General features: G+C 42.2%; 1 protein-coding gene across 3 annotated transcripts in view; it reads left to right on the top strand.

Annotated features, from left to right (window-relative positions):
- The window catches only part of LOC129714230 (metastasis-associated protein MTA1-like), a 96,517-nt gene that overhangs the window by 63,610 nt on the left and 13,036 nt on the right, over positions 1-19,871 (top strand). The window contains exons 13-18 of one of the 3 annotated variants that reach the window (XM_055663762.1): positions 122-243; positions 1,753-1,904; positions 3,641-3,827; positions 14,113-14,202; positions 18,524-18,667; positions 19,153-19,230. In XM_055663762.1, coding sequence (XP_055519737.1) covers positions 122-243; positions 1,753-1,904; positions 3,641-3,827; positions 14,113-14,202; positions 18,524-18,667; positions 19,153-19,230 — 773 coding nt within the window. The remainder of the gene's footprint in view (positions 1-121; positions 244-1,752; positions 1,905-3,640; positions 3,828-14,112; positions 14,203-18,523; positions 18,668-19,152; positions 19,231-19,871) is intronic. The other 2 variants (XM_055663764.1, XM_055663765.1) reach the window with 2 other exon arrangements.

Raw genomic sequence — 19,871 nt, 5'->3', positions numbered from 1 at the left:
GGTCGCTGGTCGGCACGGACTCGGTGGGCCGAAGGGCCTGTTTCCGCACTGTATCTCTAAACGAAACTATTTTTTTCCCCCCCCCCCACAATTTTGAATTTCCGTCTCTTATTTTCCACAGCAACAAACCAAACCCCAACCAGATCAATGTGAATAACACAGTCAGCAAGCCAGGGATGGTGAATGGAGCAGGGTTCCAAGGGCAGAATGGTGGAGCTGGCAGGGCCTGTGAGAGCTGCTACAGTGAGTACAACGTGTTTCTCCTGATGAACTTGCCATTGACTGCCTATAACATGCACTGTTAACATGCTGCATGCAGCATATTGCTTGCACCAGTCAGAGGGATCTCTTTGAGCATAACATGTCAGAGGTCGTAAGTGACAGGAGCTGAATTAGGCCATTCGGCCCATCAAGTCTACTCTGCGGAGTAGATAGCGGAGTCAGGGGATATGGGGAGAAGGCAGAAACGGGATACTGATTGGGGATGATCAGCCATGATCACATTGAATGGTGGTGCTGGCTCGAAGGGCCGAATGGCCTACTCTTGTATTGTCTATTGTCTGCCATTCAATTATTGCTGATCTCTCTCTCCCCCTAACCCCATTCTCCTGCCTTCTCCCCATAACCCCTGACCCCCGTACTAATCAAGAATCTATTTATCTTTGCTTTAAAAATATCCATTGACGGCCTTCTGTGGCAAAGAATTCCACAGATTCATCACCCTCTGACTAAAGAAATTCCTCCTCATCTCCTTTCTAAAGAAACGTCCTTTAATTCTGAGGCTGTGACTTAGTCCAAATTCGCCCATTAGTGGAAACACCCCCTCCATGTCCACTCTATCCAGGCCTTTCACTATTCTGTACGTTTCAATGAGGTCCCCCCTCATTCTTCTAAACTCCAGCAAGTGCAGGCCCAATGCTGTCAAACACTTGCCGTTTACATTGCTTGTCTCATTCCTTCATTCGGGGGAGTGTGCAACATCAACACTTGAATCAAGTAGCGATTATTAGTGTAAAGGTATTCTGGCACTTTGTCATTTTTCCGATAGCCTAATATTAAATCCTGTTTAGATTCCCATTACTACCTTTAAGGGATACATTGAATTGGGATTTTCTCAGACCAGCATGGGCTCCAAAACTCAGGTGCTATGAATAGGTTGCTAAATTCGAGCAACAAGGCAGCTGATTGGGGAATTCTTCTTCTTTCGTGTGGCGTGCACAGTCTAAAGTTGTAGGACAACTTGTTCTATTTGATCTTCTGTTTGTGTACGTCAAGTTGATTGCATTAGTCGAAACAGGGCGGACCACGTGAAGGTTGGAATCTTCCACCCCGATTGGGGAATTGAAACAGCAGTATACCTAGCTAGGGGTATCTGATGCTGTAGCTTTTATCTGCATCTGACTGTACTTGCTCTGAGCACTTCTGTTTCTCCCCAAGAGCTCTGCAGCCTCAAATCTGCCTCCATAGCGGTTCCTTTTCTCTGGTAACTGCTGGAGGAACTCAGTGGATCTGGCAGTCGGGACCCTTCTTCAGGCTGATGGAGAGGTGGGGAGAAATTGGAAAGGAGAGGTGGGATGGGGCAAAGTCTGGCAAGTGTACCAGTTAGGCGGCTGGTTAATGGCGATGATACTTTATTGTCATTTGTACCCAAGTGCTAAACTGAGATACACTATATATGCACACCGTATCTGATAATGGGATGGCATGTATTTCTTGCTCACACCGCTGACAAGGATACTCTTCTCTCTTTAGCAACTCAGTCATACCAGTGGTACTCCTGGGGCCCTCCTAATATGCAATGCAGACTTTGTGCAACTTGTTGGAATTACTGGAAGAAGTACGGTGGCCTGAAGATGCCAACAAGGCTCGAGGGCGAGAGACCCGGGCCTACCCGTAATAGCGCAGTAAGTGTTACCGTTTCACGATCCAAGAAGCGTTAGGAGGGGGGGGAGACTATTTTGGTTGAACGCCACAGGGTTTTGCTTATGATGTTGTTAAAGATGACTAGAACCCATTCCTTGATCAACTGGCAGTGAATTCATCTTGGGCCTTGGTTGCATGGATGTATGTAGGATAGGAGAACAGGAGAATAATCTAAGATAGACACAAAATGCTGTGGTAACGCAGCGGGTCAGGTAGCATCTCTGGTGAAAATGAATAGATCATGATGAGTGTCCCCCTACCTGACTCTCAGTCTAATGAAGGGTCACGACCCGAAACATCGCAGATTCCTTGTCTCCAGAGATGCTGTGGGACCCGTTGAGTTACTCCAGCGTCCTGTGTCTGTTTTGGGTGTAAGCCAGCATCTGCAGTTCTACTTACACAGGAGAGTAACCTAGCTGCTTTGGAGAGGGGATGGCATATCACAATGAGAAGGTCCCCCAGCCCCGACATCGGACTTGCATCACCCCGGCAAGCAGGCCTGAACATCGGGCTCTCCGTAGCGGCGACTGCGGAGGACTCGGGGATGCCCCGACCATGGGTGAACATCAGTAACATTAGAGGAAGATGACTGACTTTGGTGCCTTCCCTCACAGTGGGAAACTTTGATTCTGCTGTGTGGGGGTGTTTTATGTTGAATTCTATCAACTCGAAGTTGTGTTGTGTTCTTTACTTTATGGTGATTACATTTCACTGTGCCAACTGGCACATGTGACAAATAAATGTATCTTGATCTTGATCTTCTTGATTACCAGTGGAATAGGTCAACGTGACAAGAAGCATCATATCCAAAGTCAAGTGAGTTTAATTGTCATATGCACAGGGATCGGAACAATGAAATTCTTTCTTGCTGCAGCTTTACAATCACATTAATGAAACAACAAAACTAATGCACAATAAATAATACAATATATTATTAATTATGCCAGGTAATCAGACCATTCTAATGCAAGGTGAAGTACGTAGCACTGCTCATACAAAATTCGTATTTATTCATTGCTGGGGTAGGGGCCTGGTTTAAGAGTCTGATAGTTGATGGATGGGATGAAGTAAAAAAGACACAAAATGCTGTAGTAACTCAGCAGGTCAGGCAGCATCCCTGGAGAATATTAATAGGTGACGTTTCAGGCCGGGACTCTTTTTCAGACCAATTGGTCTGATGAAGGTTCCCGACTGCTCAATCAGTCTGATGAAGGGTCTCGACCTAAAACGTCACCTGTCCAAGTTCTCCAGGAACCTGCCTGACTCGCTCAGTTACTCCAGCATGAGGTGAAGAGCTTGATAGGGTAAGGTGATTAAAATTAATGCCCCGATCCTGCTGTGGGTAGCAGGGGCGGGGACCCAAATGTTTAATGTAGTTTCTCAAACTCGACAGCTGAAACAAAAACTCGTTACAATGTAAGATAGACACAAAAAGCTGGAGGAACTCAGCGGGTCTGGTAGCACCTCTGGAGAAAAGGAATGGCTTACATTTCGGGTCGAGACCCTTCTTCAGAAGACAGGCCAGGACTTCCCTTCAGATGAAGTGCCTCGCCTCGAAATGCCACCTATTCCTTTTCACCAGAAATGCTGCTTGACCCGCTGAGTTTCTCCAGCTTTTTATGTTTATCTTCAGTGTAAACCAGCTTCTGCAGTTCCTTCCTGCACCAGATATAATGTGTTTTGTTCCGCATGCCTGCTAATTTATTTTATCTTTTAGAATCCACATGGCTACTGGGTGAAGAATGCCAACCCCAAGTTTACACTGAAGACTAGGCAGGCTTTCTGTCTTCAGACAACGAGATTAACCAAAATAGCCCGGTATTACTGTCGAAACCTGTTCCACCCACGGCAGGCAGCACGACGTCCCTTTTTGCCAATCAACAGTGCAGCTATCAAAGCCGAATGTGAGTGAGTTTTATTGCAGAATTACAACGGACATACCGTCTCAATAACTTTCACCGTCCTGTAATACCTGGCCGGTCTTCCACCATCCTCCACAAACAAACCCATTTAAAACTTGTACCAAGTCCTCTTCACTTACCACCTTGTTTTCTCTGTCTGTGTTGAATCTGTTGCATCAACACCTTTATTCCAAACCGCCATCCATGTGTTCTGTTTTTATTCCGAGACCTTTCACCTTTCTATTTCTCAAACCTTGTCCATTCCCTCCAATATTAGCCTTTTTTTTTAACAGCATGGCTTTCCGTGTTTTTAAGCCATCATTCCTGAAATTCCTTGACCTATTTCTTGGTTACTGAAAAGCTATAACTCTTGGTGTCAAATGTTGTATGATTCCATAAAAAATTCTTGGGACACCGTCATAGATTTAGTTGCAACATAAATTCAATAAGTTTTGAAATCCATCAATGTGTTTTGTTCCAAAAATCAAACAGAACACGAAAATTGGTTGTATATTCATGGCCATGCAACCATCAAGACCAAAAGGTAGACAAAAGTGCTGGAGAAACTCAGCGGGTGCAGCAGCATCTATGGAGCGAAGGAAATGGAACGGGTCTGAAGAAGGGTTTCGGCCCGAAACGTTGCCTATTTCCTTCGCTGCATAGATGCTGCTGCACCCGCTGAGTTTCTCCAGCATTTTTGTCTACCTTCGATTTTCCAGCATCTGCAGTTCCTTCTTAAACCACCACCGAGACCACTCTCTCTTGGCACTCTCAGATTCCAGTGTGCCTGTTTATACAGCAGATCATGCAAACCAAGCCTCAAATGTCTCTCAAATTGGTGCACTGGGTTGAGAGTGCTGATTGAAGGGCTAACTGCAGTTACAAAGGCAGCAGTAATTACAGACCACAGACATGGTTTAATAGGATAGAGCATAGAACAGTACATCACAGAAACAGGCCCTTCCGCACAACATTTCTGTGCCAAACATGAAGCCAAGCTCAAATAATTTCCTCGTCCTGCATGTGATCCACTCTTCTAAACTCGCCAATCAGGTCGCCCAAGTGGGACAGCCTCTTTACACTCCCCAGAGCCCTGCCATGCACTGTGAAAGTCCTGCCCTGGTTTGACTTCTCAAAATGCAACACCTCGCACTTATCTGTATTCAACTCCACTAACCATTCCTCGGCCCATCTACCCAGCTGGTCAAAATCCTGCTGCAATTTTTGATAACCTTCTTCACTATCTACGATGCCATCCACATTCAAGTCATTTGCAAACTTGCTAATCATGCCTTTAGTTTCTCATCTAAAACATTGCCATAAGCCACAAACAACAAAAGGGCCAGCAATGATCCCTGAGGGTGATTGAAATATTTTAAAAGCATAAAAACTGGCTCAATTGGATAACTGCCACCCTCACCATCAGAAATTAATCTACAAATGATTGCAATTCATAATCTATCACCACAATCTTGTGTTAACAACTTGCAATTTTAGAAGTTCACCTTGCAGCTTTGGTAAGGGCCAGAGTCAATGCCTTAAGTTTTGAAACGGGTCCACATTGGATTCTTTAAGTACAAATTGTGTTTTGCTGGAGTTCTTTGAGAATATCACGTAGAATAGATGATGAGAAACTGGGGGATGCAGTATATTTAGGTTTTCAAAAGGTTATTGATAACAAGTCTGAAGAAGGGTCTCTACCCGAACGTCACCCATTTCTTCTCTCCAGAGATGTTGCCTGTCCTGCTGAGTTACTCTAGCATTTTGTGTCTGTCTTCACGTTATTGATAATGTTCTACGTAGTTAGTTGGTCAAAAAAATTAAGAGCAAATGGAATGGAGGAAATACACTGACATGGAGTCAATGGAATTGGGGGTTATCTACTAACATGGGGAGAGAATTGGTCATTGGACACTAAGCAAAAGGTGGAAATAAAAGGATCCTTCTGAAGTTAACAGGCTGTGCCTCGGGTAGTGCAAGTATTGGTGCTTGGGCCTCGGAATCTGCGTCAAAGACTGAAGTCAGCACAGCGTGCAGCACATCCTGATCTTGGGTGCTGCCGGTGTGGAGTTTGCATGTTCTACCTATGACTGTGTGGTTTTCCTACTGCTGCTCTGGTTTCTTCCCACGTCCAAAGACGTGCAGGCTTGTCGGTTAATTAGCCTCTATATTGTAGACCGTGAATAAGAAAATGGGGAACATAGAACGGGTGATTGATGGTTGGTGTGCACTTCGTGAGCTGAAGGGCCTGTTTCCCTAGTGTGTCTAAAACTAAAACTAAAATTCACCATTAACACCAAGCTTTGAGGATGGTATTAATTGGTTTCAGGGGGATAAGGTAAGCTGAATTAATGGACAAGGACATGGCAGATGGAATATAATGTGGAAAACCTGAATTCATCCACTTTGAACAAGATAGCAAATTGTGCATTTGTTAAACGGCGAGAGATTAGGTTGTGGAAGGGTCTCGACACAAAATGGCGTCCATTCCTTCTTTCCAGAGATGCTGTCTGTCCAGCAGAGTTAATCCAACATTTTGTGCCCGTGAGAGATTGGGTTGTGTTGATGTTCAAAGGACCTGAATGAGTACACTAGTCACTGAGTGTCAACAGGAAGGTAGGAAGGCAAGGCAATCATATAGTGTCTTTGTGAGATTGCACCTTGAATTTTGTGCTCTGTTTGGGTGTCCTTAACCAAGAAAGCGTGCAGATTTCATAAAGGGAGTACAGAATAAATTCACCAGACTGCTCCAGGGATGGTGAGTTTGGGAAGTGATTGAGTAGGCCAAGCATGTATTGAGAGTTTGGAAGGGGTTGGTGAATCTCTGAAACTTTTCATACTGGCAGACTGTGCAGGGTTGATCATTAGAAATATTTTTTTAAGTGGGAGAGGGAATATATGCATTTTTGAAAGATCACGAAATGGAGAGCTTTGAAGAACAGTCAGTCAAGAAGAGTTCAGGCACAGAAAAGATCAACCATGTTATTGAACGCCAGGGCTGGTGAATGAATTGTACACAATGCAAAAAGGCATGAAGCTGGAGAATATTCCCTCCTGACTGGAGAGTCCAGGTCTCAAGAGGACATACACTCAGATGAAGAAAAATATCTTCACTCTAAGGCAATGAACCTTTGAAATTCTCTTCCCATTGCAGCTCTGCAGGCTCAGTCAGTTCATTCATAATACATGGGTAGACTTCTGATCGTGAAGAGAATCGCGGGATGTGATGATATTGCTGGTAAATGGCACTGCAAGACAGATTGCCATGGTCGGTGGTGCAGGCTCAGAGCCAGATGGCCTGCTCCTGCTCCTATTGTGTTCTTGTACATACATGCATCCTATGCAGTGTCTCCTCATTGTGCAACCCTCTCATTCCAGGTATCAATCTGTTCAACGTTCGTTTTGCGCCTTCCAAAACAAGTACATCTTTCCTTCCATGAGGAGTCCAAAACTATATGCAGTACTCCTGGTGTGGCCTCACCAAAGTCCTGCATAATTGCAGCATAATGTTGATTTTGTTATACTTCAACTCCCAAATGGCAGTCCAGCAGAAAATCACCTTTCTATTCACTTGATGTCACTTGCGTGTTTCTGTAATTCAAGCAAAGAAATCTCCAAATTCTTTGGCATAGCAAACTTTTCTCATCTCTAATATTTTTAAAATATTCTGATTTCCCCTACTTTCTATTAAAGTGGATAACTTCACATACTGCCCACTTGCAGCCTCTTTGCATTTTCCTCACCTTTTACTTCTCGTATTACCACCAAAGAGAAATGTGTGATATCTGGACCCCCTTCATTTGGGTTGTTGATAAATTGTAAATAGCTTTCATACAACAAGCACTTGTCATTCAAAAATGACCGATTGATTCCACCCTCTACCTTCTGTCCTTCAATCAATTTGTATTCTTTGTTTATATAAAATCATTAATCTGTTGAATTCCTATTGGGTGCAGAAATGTCTGTGTGACAAAGTGTCTGAGAAACCACTTAAAAATCCAGTATATTCTATTCACTGGTTAACAGTGGCTCTGTTCGCCTGCTAATTACATCCTCAAAACAAAACTGCAATAATTTTGGTGAACATTATTTCACACTGTTTGGTCATGATCTATCTCTCAAGTAGCCTGTTATCATAATCTTTATGGAATCCTAGCCTTTTCTCAGCTGATTATCTGGCCTCTGGCTTCTTGCTTCTCCTTCCTACTCTTGCAGAACAGGACTTTGCCTTCCATGTCAAAGGGACCTCAATGAATTTAGAAACCATAACCAGCTTTCAGAGTCCGATGGAATTTAGTGCCTTGTAATCTCAATCTCTGAAGTAATTTTCTTATTAGTCATCTCATTCATTTCATTCTGAAGAAGGGTCTCGACCTGAAACGTCACCCATTCCCTCGCTCCATAGATGCTGCCTCACCCGCTGAGTTTCTCCAGCATTTTTGTCTACCTTTCATTAATTTCTGAAGTACTTTTCTTATTTAAATCGATTTACTTTTAAGTTTCTCACTCACATGAGACGCTCAGTTCCCATAATTTGAGCTATGTTTTTTGTGTTTACTGTTGTGAAGGTAGACTCTTTGTCCAATGTCACTGTTGTAGCAACTGCACAACCCCTTGTAGTTTTTTTTAATTGCTTGTTAAGTTATTCAGTCTGTTTTTCCAACAGATTATTGGACATCCTTTGATATTTTTTTAAACATGCACAACTTGGATTTAATCCTATTTATTACAATATGTATTGAAATGCCACCTCTTTTGACAATACCATTCTTGAATTGGTGGCTGCTGTATATTCTCCCAGTGGAAAATTCACCCTTAACAGATTGTGCATTCTTTGTAAATTAATTTTTTTAATATTCGCTGTCATTTTTCTAATCCATTTTGTATCAAAAATATCTATCTGATTTTCTTTAAAGTGAGGATTGTAGTTATAGGTTTATTCAAATCACTCTGAAGCTATGAATGTTATAACATTCTTTCATAACACGGTCACACTTACCTACAGACTTTGAGAAGATTGATATTTTAAGACTCCACAATGGCGTCAAAATGCCCGATTCCATAGACGATTCCACGATGCACTGTTGCAGAAATCCACCTTGCATGAATCCCCCCTCAAGCTACTCATCAAACGTCATTGGGTTTTATATGGAGATTGTTTCCAAAATGCTTTGCATAACATTTGTTACATTCTTGCTCATGTAGCACAATTACTATCAGAGAACCTACAATCTTCACTCACTGTTTCTGCTCTTTTTCTCTTAGCCAGACTCATTTTCTGAACTAAGATTTACTCTCCCTGCTTTCCTCTCATTCTTTGATTTCAGGGTAGCTCTCCCTAGCTCTCTCTCTCGTGTACATTACCTCTCTGCTCTAAAAGTCATTGCCCTGCATTATTTAATTCCTACCATTGGTCAACATGCAGCCACTGTGTTATGCTCTGTACCGTGTCATGGCAAATGGATAACTTTGGAAATAAAACTTGTCAAAATGACTATGTTTATTATGTGACTTCCTCTTTGCCTAAGTGGTCTACATTAGTTTAGTCTTAAGTTGCGTAGCTTCTCCGTAGGAAAATGAGTGGAATTTTATTTTCTCATCGCCCCCTGATATTTATTGAACAGCAGCATTGGGTAAAGTGAACCGGGCAAATATGTGTGCCGGATATTTTTCTGACCTAATTTGTTAAATATGGAGTATTTGTTAATGGGTCTAGTACTGAAGCACGAATATGGGTAATAATATTGGACAGCAGCTATAGACAAACATTCAAAATGTTTTCTATAGCTGTTTGCGCCATCATAGATTGTATATTCCACTAAAAGAAAAGACCAAATGAAACATTTATGAGGTTCCATGGATACAGAGACATAGAGGCGCCATTAAGCGCAAGGGTGAAATATGTCGAGAATACCACAGAATACATGATGAGAAGACCCGAAGGGGTGAGAATAACCTATAAAACAAAGAAAATGATGAAATTATTAATGAACATAAAACAAAACCATGAAATGGTGTCTAGCCACATAAATAAAATGCAGGACGTTGGGATGGGAATCCAGACATTAGAGATAGACTGAACAATACAATAGGGCATTGCCGAAATATTAAAGGTAGACAAAAATGCTGGAGAAACTCAGCGGGTGAGGCAGCATCTATGGAGTGAAGGAATAGGTGACGTTTCGGGTCGAGACCCTTGGTAATCGAAATGGCCTAATATTTGGTAGGATTTTGGCTTGGCTAGCCTCTTTTGCCCCCCCCCCATCTTAATTTAACACCATCTGAGAATTTAACATGTGTATTTTCGATTTCAAACTTTAATCCTGTGAATAGTGAACAGCTGTAATCCAGCACTGACCCATCTTCAACATGAAATCCAGATGGGAATTTTTAAAAAAAATGGGACCCTTGGCCTCGACCCGAAACGTCACCTATTCCTTCACTGCATAGATGCTGCCTCACCCGCTGAGTTTCTCCAGCATTTTTATCTACCTTCGATTTTTTCCAGCATCTACAGTTCTTTCTTAAACATGCCGAAATATTAAGTTATTTTGCACTGAGATTTACCAATGAATTAGATCAGGTAAATACTAATAGGTATATTAGTAGACAAAATTAATTTTAAATACAATAAATTAACTAATCTAAACTCGGGAAACCATCCCTGGCCCAGATGGATTACAAGAATCAGTGGAAGAGGTAGTTGAAGCAATTTATTAGCTGTAATACCAGACTGGCATATAGCAGTTACAGACCCATGGTTCAGAATGGGCGCAGCCTGTAAATGAAATTATAGACCAGTCAGATTAATATCGGTAAAGAACAATAATGAAATTCTGACCAGAGATTGGAAGATTAACTGAAAACTGAAGGGCAATGATGAATAGTTAGCAAGGATAATCAAAGGAGGGGGGAAACGGCTTTTCCTGACCCATTTGAATGTATGTAGATTGTAAAAGACCTTTTTGAAAAGACATGTTAGTATTGGATCATATGAGCAGAACGCATTGATAGCTGGCTTCAGCACAGAACGCCGAGCTTGGGAGGTGAGGAAAGTTATTCATGTGGAAGATGGGTCAGTGCTGGATCACAGCTGTACACTATTTACAGGATTCAAGTTTGAAATTGAAAATACAGATGTTAAATTCTCAGATGGTGTTAAATTAAGATGGAGGCGGGGGAGTGGGGGAAAGAGGCTAGCCAAGACACAATCCTACCAGTTACTTAAAAGGAAGCTATTGGGGCATCAAGCCCGTAACAGCTCTGTAATCCCTTTAGTCCCACTCATCTGCTCTCTCCCTGGTGTTATCTTTTAGGTACATAACCTGCTCCCTTGTACGTGCTGCAGTTGATTCTGTCCCCACTACTTCAGCAGCGCATCGCAAACCGTAACCATTTGTTGTGCAAAACACATTTTCTCTGCATGTCGCTGTTGGTTCTTTTGACAAGCACCATCTCCTGGTTCCTGCCCCCTGCCCCCTGTCGACAGGAAACATTTCTCCCTCCGTTTTTACCCTTGTCTGTTTTCAATACCCCTATCCGATTCCCTCGCAGCCCTTTGTTCCTGGGGGGAAGGAACAGTCCCATCTTCCGCATACCCACACACTGAAATCTCTCACCTGGGAATGGAATTCTTTATTGTCACAAGTAGCGAGGTACAGTGAAAATTGTTGCTTGCAAACCCAATGTTTACAAATAGTAGCCACCTACAGCATTGACAAAATTACAAAGCACGACAACTCCTTTTGTCGTGTTCCCCCCACCCTCACCCTACATCGATTCCCTTTGCACCCTGCCTTGTCTTCCACATTATTTTTTTAAAATTAGAAGCAGTGTTCAAAAAAGTATAAACCGCAGCATATGACACAATACATTTATTGTACAGCTTCCATTTTAATTTTTAGCTAAAGATGAGAAAGAAGAAAGGAGAAAAGGCAAGAGAGAAAGAGAAAGTGAATGTGCAAGAATAGAACCCCAGACTACCAAATTGGTGTAGCCAAACAGTGTAGTAAAATAAATAAGAAAAACATAAAAGAAATAAAAAGACAAAAACGGAAAGAAAAACAAAAAGTGATGATATACCTACTTCGTCTCTCTTCCCACCAATCACCCAACACGTAATTCGATTTAATTCCAAAATTGGGTTGCACCATACTATCCTTGTAATGAATCAATGAAAACTGCTCTGGTTTTTCTGCTAAGACCAGTCTCATATTTTCAAGATGTAGCGTCTCAGACATGTTTGTAATCCACATTTTAAGAGTTGGGGCAGATGTATTTTTCCAGAATTTAAGTATTAGTTTTTTCGCCGTGTCTTCCACATCTTTAATCGTGGTGCTGAACTGGGCGGAAAATTCCTGTTGTGTCGATTTGAGTCGACTTTTGTTTTTTAATAATCAAAAAAGCTTCTGTCACTGCTGCAAATCTGAAATAGAATGCCGGAAACATGCAGCAGAGTAGCACCTCTGGGAAGACGCACAGTCAAAATGTTAGTGAAACTGTTTCTCTTTCCACGGATGCTGTTTGACCTGCTGAGTGTTTCTAGTATTTTCTGCATTTAACCATTTTCTCATTCTACCCGGCTACCTTCGATAAACTGTGCCCATGTACCCCTAGATTTCTTGTCTTAGGAACGAACTGCCGATGCTGGTTTAAACCGAAGACTGACACAAAATGCTGGAGTAACTCAGCGGGACAGGCAGCATCTCTGGAGAGAAGGAATGGGTGATGTTTCGGGTCGAGTTGGCCTCTGAAGAACGGTCTCGACCCGAAATGTCACCCATTCCTTCCACCCAGAGATGCTGCCTATCCCGTTGAGTTACTCCAGCATTTTGTTTCTAACTCTAGATCTCTCTGTCCTTGAGCCCTCCAAGTTGCATTGCTTCTTCTCATCCGACCAAAATGTAACACGGCACATTTTGCAGCATTGATTTTCAGGTGCGACCTGTCTGACCATTTCACCAGCCTCTTCACATTGCCACGAAGTCTCCTCACAATTCTCAATGACTCCAGACTATGTGTCATCTGCAAATTAGGGAAATCTGCACTCAAGACCACATCATTGAAGTAGAGCGAAAAAAGCAGTGGTCTTATTTCTGACCCGGGGGAATTCCATGGTACATTTCTCATCACTCATAAACAACCTTTCCCAGATTACCATTTATGGACTGAAGAAGGGCTTTGTCCCGGAACGTTGCCTATTTCCTTCGCTCCATAGATGCTGCCTCACCCGCTGAGTTTCTCCAGCACTTTTGTCTACCTTCGATTTCCCTGCTGCCCTGTTTTTGTTAACCATTCATTTTATCCACGCTACTGGCTGTTATACCATGGGCACATGTTAGGGTTTTTATCATCTTGCCTTTTGAAGTCCATAAATATATCAACTATATTTGCTGTACAGCACTCTGTGACACAAGTCAGAGGATTGCAAGATTACAAGAGATGCTTAATAAGTTGCTGAATTGGCAAATAATCCACAAGTGATGAGTGAAACGTTACATTCTGTAGGAAGAATAGGAAAGTGCAAATCAAGGTGAATTAAAGGAACAAATGGTTTCTGGAGTACAAAATAGTTGTGCCGCAGTTTACCAAGGACACTAAGAAATGAGAACTGAGCAACTCGTGAATTGAAAAGAAGGAAGGTTAAAATAAATCCGAATCCTGGCTTCATCAGACAACATTGGAGATCTGTGTTCCGTGCCAGTTGGTACTTTACAAAAAGAATATAGATACACAGCAAAGATGCTAGAAATATGAGGGTTTATGTAACGGAAAGGATGAACAAAATTGGTCTCTTATTTCGAGAAGAGAAGCCTGACAGTTTGAAATGATGTGAGGTTACAATAGTGTGGATACTCAATCCTAGTTGTGCAGAGGAGCCTAGCTAGAGGTCACTGTAGTGGAGCCATCAAGAAATCCAGTTGGAAATTCAGAAAAAGAATTCTCTACCCAAAGAGTGGTGTGAAAGTGGAACTTGGTTATACAGGAAGTGATTGAAGCAAATGGTTTAGGCAGCAAGAGAAGTTTGTGTTGGAGAAGGGAATAGAGGGATGTGCTGATCGGTTTAGATGGGAAAATCTGAAAGGGAATCAGATGGAATACAAATACCATCATGAACTGTTTCTGTGCATTTAAACTATTCTAACGTCAAGCTATGTCTGGTTTCATGTTTATCTTCCTACATGTTGAATGTGATCTCATCTTGTGGTTAGGTATTGGGCGGGGGATGGAATTAATTTAACAGTTGCTGATCCTTGGTTGTGCTAATGGTTCATTCTGATTCTCGTAGGCACTGCCAGGCTGCCAGAAATCGGAGAGAAATCGGTTAAACTCAAACCCATCATCAGGAAGTCCCTGGAAACTATAGTGAAATACTTGGGTAAGCAGTCGCGTCTGCACAGATTCACATCCTATTCCGTAATCACAGACAATCACTACAGACTTTCACATATGTTGCTATGTCTTGTTGGGGTGGAGGAGTGGGCGGCAGTGGTTGTGCGTATAGTTCTGGCACATTAAGGTGGTGATTAATCGCATCTGAGAGGCTGCTTCTGAACCGTTGAGGATTGATGAGATAAATGTGTTGTCTATTAGCTGAAAATGTTCAAATTGCTATGAGATTGGTCATCACCGCCAATCAAATCACCAATGACCGAGTCTTTCCTACAGTTTCTTCTATTTCTGTGAACATCGACAGTTCATGTCATATGTGCAGAATTAGGCCATTCGGCCCATCAAGTCTATTCCACCATTCAATCAGGGCTGATCTATCTTTCCCTCTCAACCCCATTCTCCTGCCTCCTTTCTCCCCATAACCCCTGGCACCCTTACTAATCAAGAATCTGTCAATCTCTGCTTTAAAATTACCAAATGACTTGGCCTCCACAGCCATCTGTGGCAATGAATTCTACGGATTCACCCCCATCCTTGGAACTGCAGGTACTGCACCTGCAACTGCTCGGACAGGAAGGCTCTGCAGAGGGTAGTGAGGGGAGCAGAGAGGATCATTGGCGTCTCCCTACCCTCGGTACAAGAACTGTTCCAGAGCCGCTGTGAAGAAAGCACAGAGAATTGCCAAGGACAAACTGCACCCCCTCCACACACACCTGGATCTCCTGCCATCAGGCAAGAGATATCGAAGCATCAAAGCCCGGACTACGAGGCTGCTAAACAGCTTCCTACCACAGGCTGTGAGGCTGCTAAACAGTCACTCTGCACCCACAGTCACTTGACTTGACTCTGCGGCTGGCGCGGACACTTTAATACTGGCACTGGCCACTCAAATCAGCGGCCCCGGACATTTTTTATGATTGGTTTATTGTATTTTAACATTGTGTTTTTTTAACTGCTTTTAACTATTTATACTGTTCCATCAGGGACTGGACAGGAAGTGTTTTAAATTTCATGTGCGATGCTCCGCTATTCACTGGGAAACGTCTTTTGCACTGTAACAACTGTTGCTTGCAAGATGACAATAAAGGTTGATTGATTGATTGATTGATTGATTGAAGGCAGCTGTGCTCACCATCTCTGGAGCATTGGAAGCTGAATGGAGACTGGAGAAAAGTTTATAAAGTTATGAGAGGCATAGATCCGGTAGAGGGGCAGAATCGTTTTCCAAGGGTAAAAATGTCAAAGGGGCAAGTTTACATTAAAAAAAAAAGAAAAAAAAAAAAGTTATTTGACAGAAATGAAGGGTGGCTGAAAATGCTGCCAGTGATAGTGGTGGAGGCGGATATGATAGTGGCATATAAGAGGCTTTTGGATAGGCACGGACATGCAGAGAATGGAGGGATATGAATCACGTGCAGGCAGAGGAAATTATTTAACAACGTCATGATCGGTCTGGACAAGTTAGACCGAAGGGCCTGTTCTTGTGCTGTACTTTCTATGTACTGTTTCTGACGCCCAGCTTCCCATTTTATTTGCAATTATTCACATTCTTCAAAGAAATGAATTGGAATGTGGTTTTGAAAAAGGTAGCTTTCGGCAGATTTAGGGAACAAGCTGGGGAGGATATGCTAGAGTGCAAAAAGCATGGGGGGGGGGTGAGTATTCAAGAAAGTAGGCAAGGCAAGGCAAGGCAACTTTATTTATATAGCACATTTCATACACGAGGCAGACTCAAAGTGCTTCACATAAAAACATGTCATACAATAAAATGAAATAATAAAATGAAATAAAATAGAACTAAAAGAAAAGAAAAGCAAAATTAAAAATGCATTATAAAAAGTGCAAAAGTTAAAAGTGCAATGTAGTTAAGATTTAGCTAAAAGCTAAAGTAAACATAAAAGTTTTCAGTCTTGTTTTAAAAGTGGTCAAAGTTGAGGCAAGTCTTAAATCTTCAGGAAGTTTATTCCAGCTATTTGTTGCATAGTAACTAAATCCTGCTTTCCCATGTTTTGTATTTACTCTGGGAATCACTAACAGATTGGTTTCAGAAGATCTTAGCGGTCTAGAAGGCTTATATAGTGGAAGCATGTCAGTGATATATACTTTGGTCCTAAACCATGTAGTGATTTATAGGTGAGCAGCAGGATTTTAAAATCAATTCTCTGACATACAGGGAGCCAATGTAAGGATTTAAGAATTGGTGTAAGTAACAAGGAAAGTGAAGAGAATACATGACAGGATTAAGGAAAAATCCCAAAGCATGTATGTACGTATATTAGGTTGTAAGTAAGTAACCAGGGAAAGGTCCATGGGGATCACTATGGAGAATGACTTTGCAGTTGCACAGTGGAGTTCCAGACTAATTTACCATCAGAGGAGAAGCTATTAAACGTCTCAGTAGGCTTGGAGGTGGTTAAATCTCCAGGACTTGATGAGATGTATCCCAGATACCAGGGAAATAGTTGGAGCTCTGGCAATTTTTTTTCAGACACCATTAACATCATTTAAAAGTCATGTGGGTACACGGATAGGAAAGATTTAGCGAGCTGTGAGCCAAACCCAGGCAAGTGGGACTAGTGTAGATGGAGCATCTTGGTTGGCACGGGCAATTTGGGATGAAGGGGATGTTTCCATGCTGTCTTACTATGATGTACTGAGTTTTTCCAGCATTTGCTATTTCTGTTCAGATTTGCAGCATCTTTAGATTTCTTTAAAAAATTTCATTCACCAGGATGTTGCGTGGGCTAATTCTTTTCAGCTATGACGAGAGATTGAATAGGCTGTAGTTTCGTTAAGTTTACTATTGTCACATGGAAAAGCTTTTGTTTGCCTGCTATCCAGTAAAAGAAAATACTGTAGGTGATTAAATTCAAGCCGTCTACAGTGTACAGATAAAGGGTACAGCATTTAGTGGAGACCTTTGAACGATCAGCCATGATCACAATGTATAGCGGTGCTGGCTCGAAGGGCCGAATGGCCTCCTCCTGCACCTATTTTCTAATTTTTCTATGTAGTGCAAGATGAAGTCTGATTAAAGATCGTTCAATGGTCTCCCAAGTTCTGCATTTGTCTTCCTTGGAGCAGAGAAAGCTGAGTGGTATCTGATGGTGCAACATGATATTATGAGAGATTTAGATTGAGAGACATGTTTCCCCTTAGCAGAGACGTCTATAGCATTGGCTTAAGATAAGGGGTAGGAGTTTTAGAGGGGATATGAGAGAATTTTTGACTCATAGGGTGGTTGACATTTGGAAAGCATTCCGTGAAAGTAGTGGAGGCAGGTCCCCGCACAACGCTCCTTTAGATGATTACATGAGGCACTATGGCATAGAAGACTGCAGGCCAAATGCTGGAAAATAAGATGAATATAGATGGGAGGCGTGGAAATGGTGGTCAGACGAACCTGTTTCCATGTTCAATGACTAAACAGAGCGTTGATGAAAACCAACAAGCCTGGAAATCCAAAAGAAGAATCTAATACGCTGGAAGCACAGCAGATCAGATGGCATTTGTGGAAAGAAACCTGGCTCCTCTTTAGAACTTAGGAAGATTGATTAGTAAGGGTGTCAGGTTATGAGAGAAGGCAGAAGAATGGGGTTGGGGGGGGGGGGGGGGGGGAGATAGATCAGCCATAATTGAATTGATGGGCCGAATGGCCTAATTCTGTTCCTATCACTTATGACTGTATGATATGGAAGGTAGACAAAAATGCTGGAGAAAATCAGTGGGTACAAGTTCAAGTGAGTTTATCGTCATCTGTCCCTGTATAGGAACATGAAATTCTTGCTTTGCTTCAGCACTCAGAACATAGTAGGCATTTACTACAAAACAGATAAGTGTGTCCATATACCGTAATATAAATATATACACACATTAATAAATAAATTGATAAAGTGCAAATAACAGATAATGGGTTTTAATAATCAGAGTTTTGTCCGAGCCAGGTTTAATAGCCTGATGGCTGTGGGGAAGTAGCTATTCCTGAACCTGGTTGTTGCAGTCTTCTCTTCTTGCCTATGGCGTACACAGCCTAAAGTTGTAGGACAACTTGTTGTATTTGATCTTATTTGATTGTGCACGCCAGGTTGATTGCATTCATCGAAACAGGGCAGACCACGTGAAGGTTGCAATCTCCCACCCCACTCAGCGGGTGAGGCAGCATCTATGGAGCGAAGGAATTGACGGCTTTTCGGGTCGAGACCCTTCTTTATGATATGGATGTAGTGTGGGGTTTGTTGTACCACAGCAAACGTCTGTGGGTTTGTGCTGCAAGTAAGTTAAACATGTCACATTCTTCTATTCTGCAGAACTTCACCCACCTGTTAAGACGGCCCCTAGTCTTGCCATGCATGCAGGCAGTGTGACCCCTGCGAAGATGCCCCCTGTCCTGAACCATGGCTCGCCAACAATTCTGGGCAAGCGTGGCTATGAGCAACACAACGGCATTGATGGTCAGTATATATCACACAGAATGATAACGTTCGATTAACCATCCAATAATTGGAGATCTGATTCCATGTTCTTCCCACTGTTACCTCAATCTGTAAAGTAGAAGAGGAAATGTATGCGCTTGAGATGTAACAAAAGTTGTCGTGGCCATAACCTGTTTATGCTGCCCTCAAATCAAGTCTTGAGACTATGTAAGAGTTCCTGCCTCAGTTGAGCTATGTACAACATAGCCTACAGTAATGGAGCATATTCTACTTGGGATATGCTTTTCCTCTTTGGCGACATATCACGTTGCCTTTTTTAACTGGTGTCCCGTTACGTTGCTTGGTTTCCTGGGAACTCGAGGGACAAGACAGAGGACTCCTCCTTAACAATGGTGTGCTAAATGGTCCAGTCATGCTGACTGTAGTATGATCGTATCTCAGCTTAACTGAATGTGGTGTTCTATATTGTTCTTCATCACTGTCTGTTGGTCCTTGTTTACCAGGCACGATGAAGAAACGTCTATTGATGCCGTTTAGGGGTAAGACTATTGCGCAGTCGTGCTCACGGCTACACACTCATCGTGAGTGCTTTGTGTTGTCACTCCCCTTGCAAATCCCTTTTGCTTTGATAACCTCCAAAACAGCTTTCTCATTGCATTTCAGTAAACAGTGCATTCAGAAAGTATTCAGACCCCTTCACTTTTTCCACATTTTGTTACGTTACAGGCTTATTCTAAAATGGATTAAATTCTTTTTTTATCATTATCAATCGACACACAATATCCCATAATAAAAAGAGCGAAACAGGTGTATAGAAATTTTTGCAAAGTAATTAAAAATAAATAACTGAAATATCACATTTACATAAGTATTCAGACCCTTTGCTATGACACTCAAAATTGAGCTTGGGTTCATCCTGTTTTCATTGATTACGCTTGAGATGTTTCTACAACTTGATTGGAGTCCACCAGTGGTAAATCAAATTGATTGGACATGATTTGGAAAGGCACACACCTGTCTATATAAGGTCCCACAGTTGATAGTGCATGTCGGAGCAAAAACCAAGCCATGAAGGTGAAGGAATTGTTCGTAGACCTCCAAGACAGGATTGTGTCGAGGCACGGATCTGGGGAAGGGTATAAAACAATTTCTGCAGCATTGCAGGTCCCAAAGAGCACAGTGGCCTCCGTCATTCTTAAATGGAAGAACTTTGGAACCACCA

This window comes from Leucoraja erinacea, chromosome 38, assembly GCF_028641065.1.
Source record: "Leucoraja erinacea ecotype New England chromosome 38, Leri_hhj_1, whole genome shotgun sequence".
Lineage (NCBI taxonomy): Eukaryota > Metazoa > Chordata > Chondrichthyes > Rajiformes > Rajidae > Leucoraja > Leucoraja erinaceus.
This window is presented reverse-complemented; position numbering and strand designations above follow the sequence as displayed.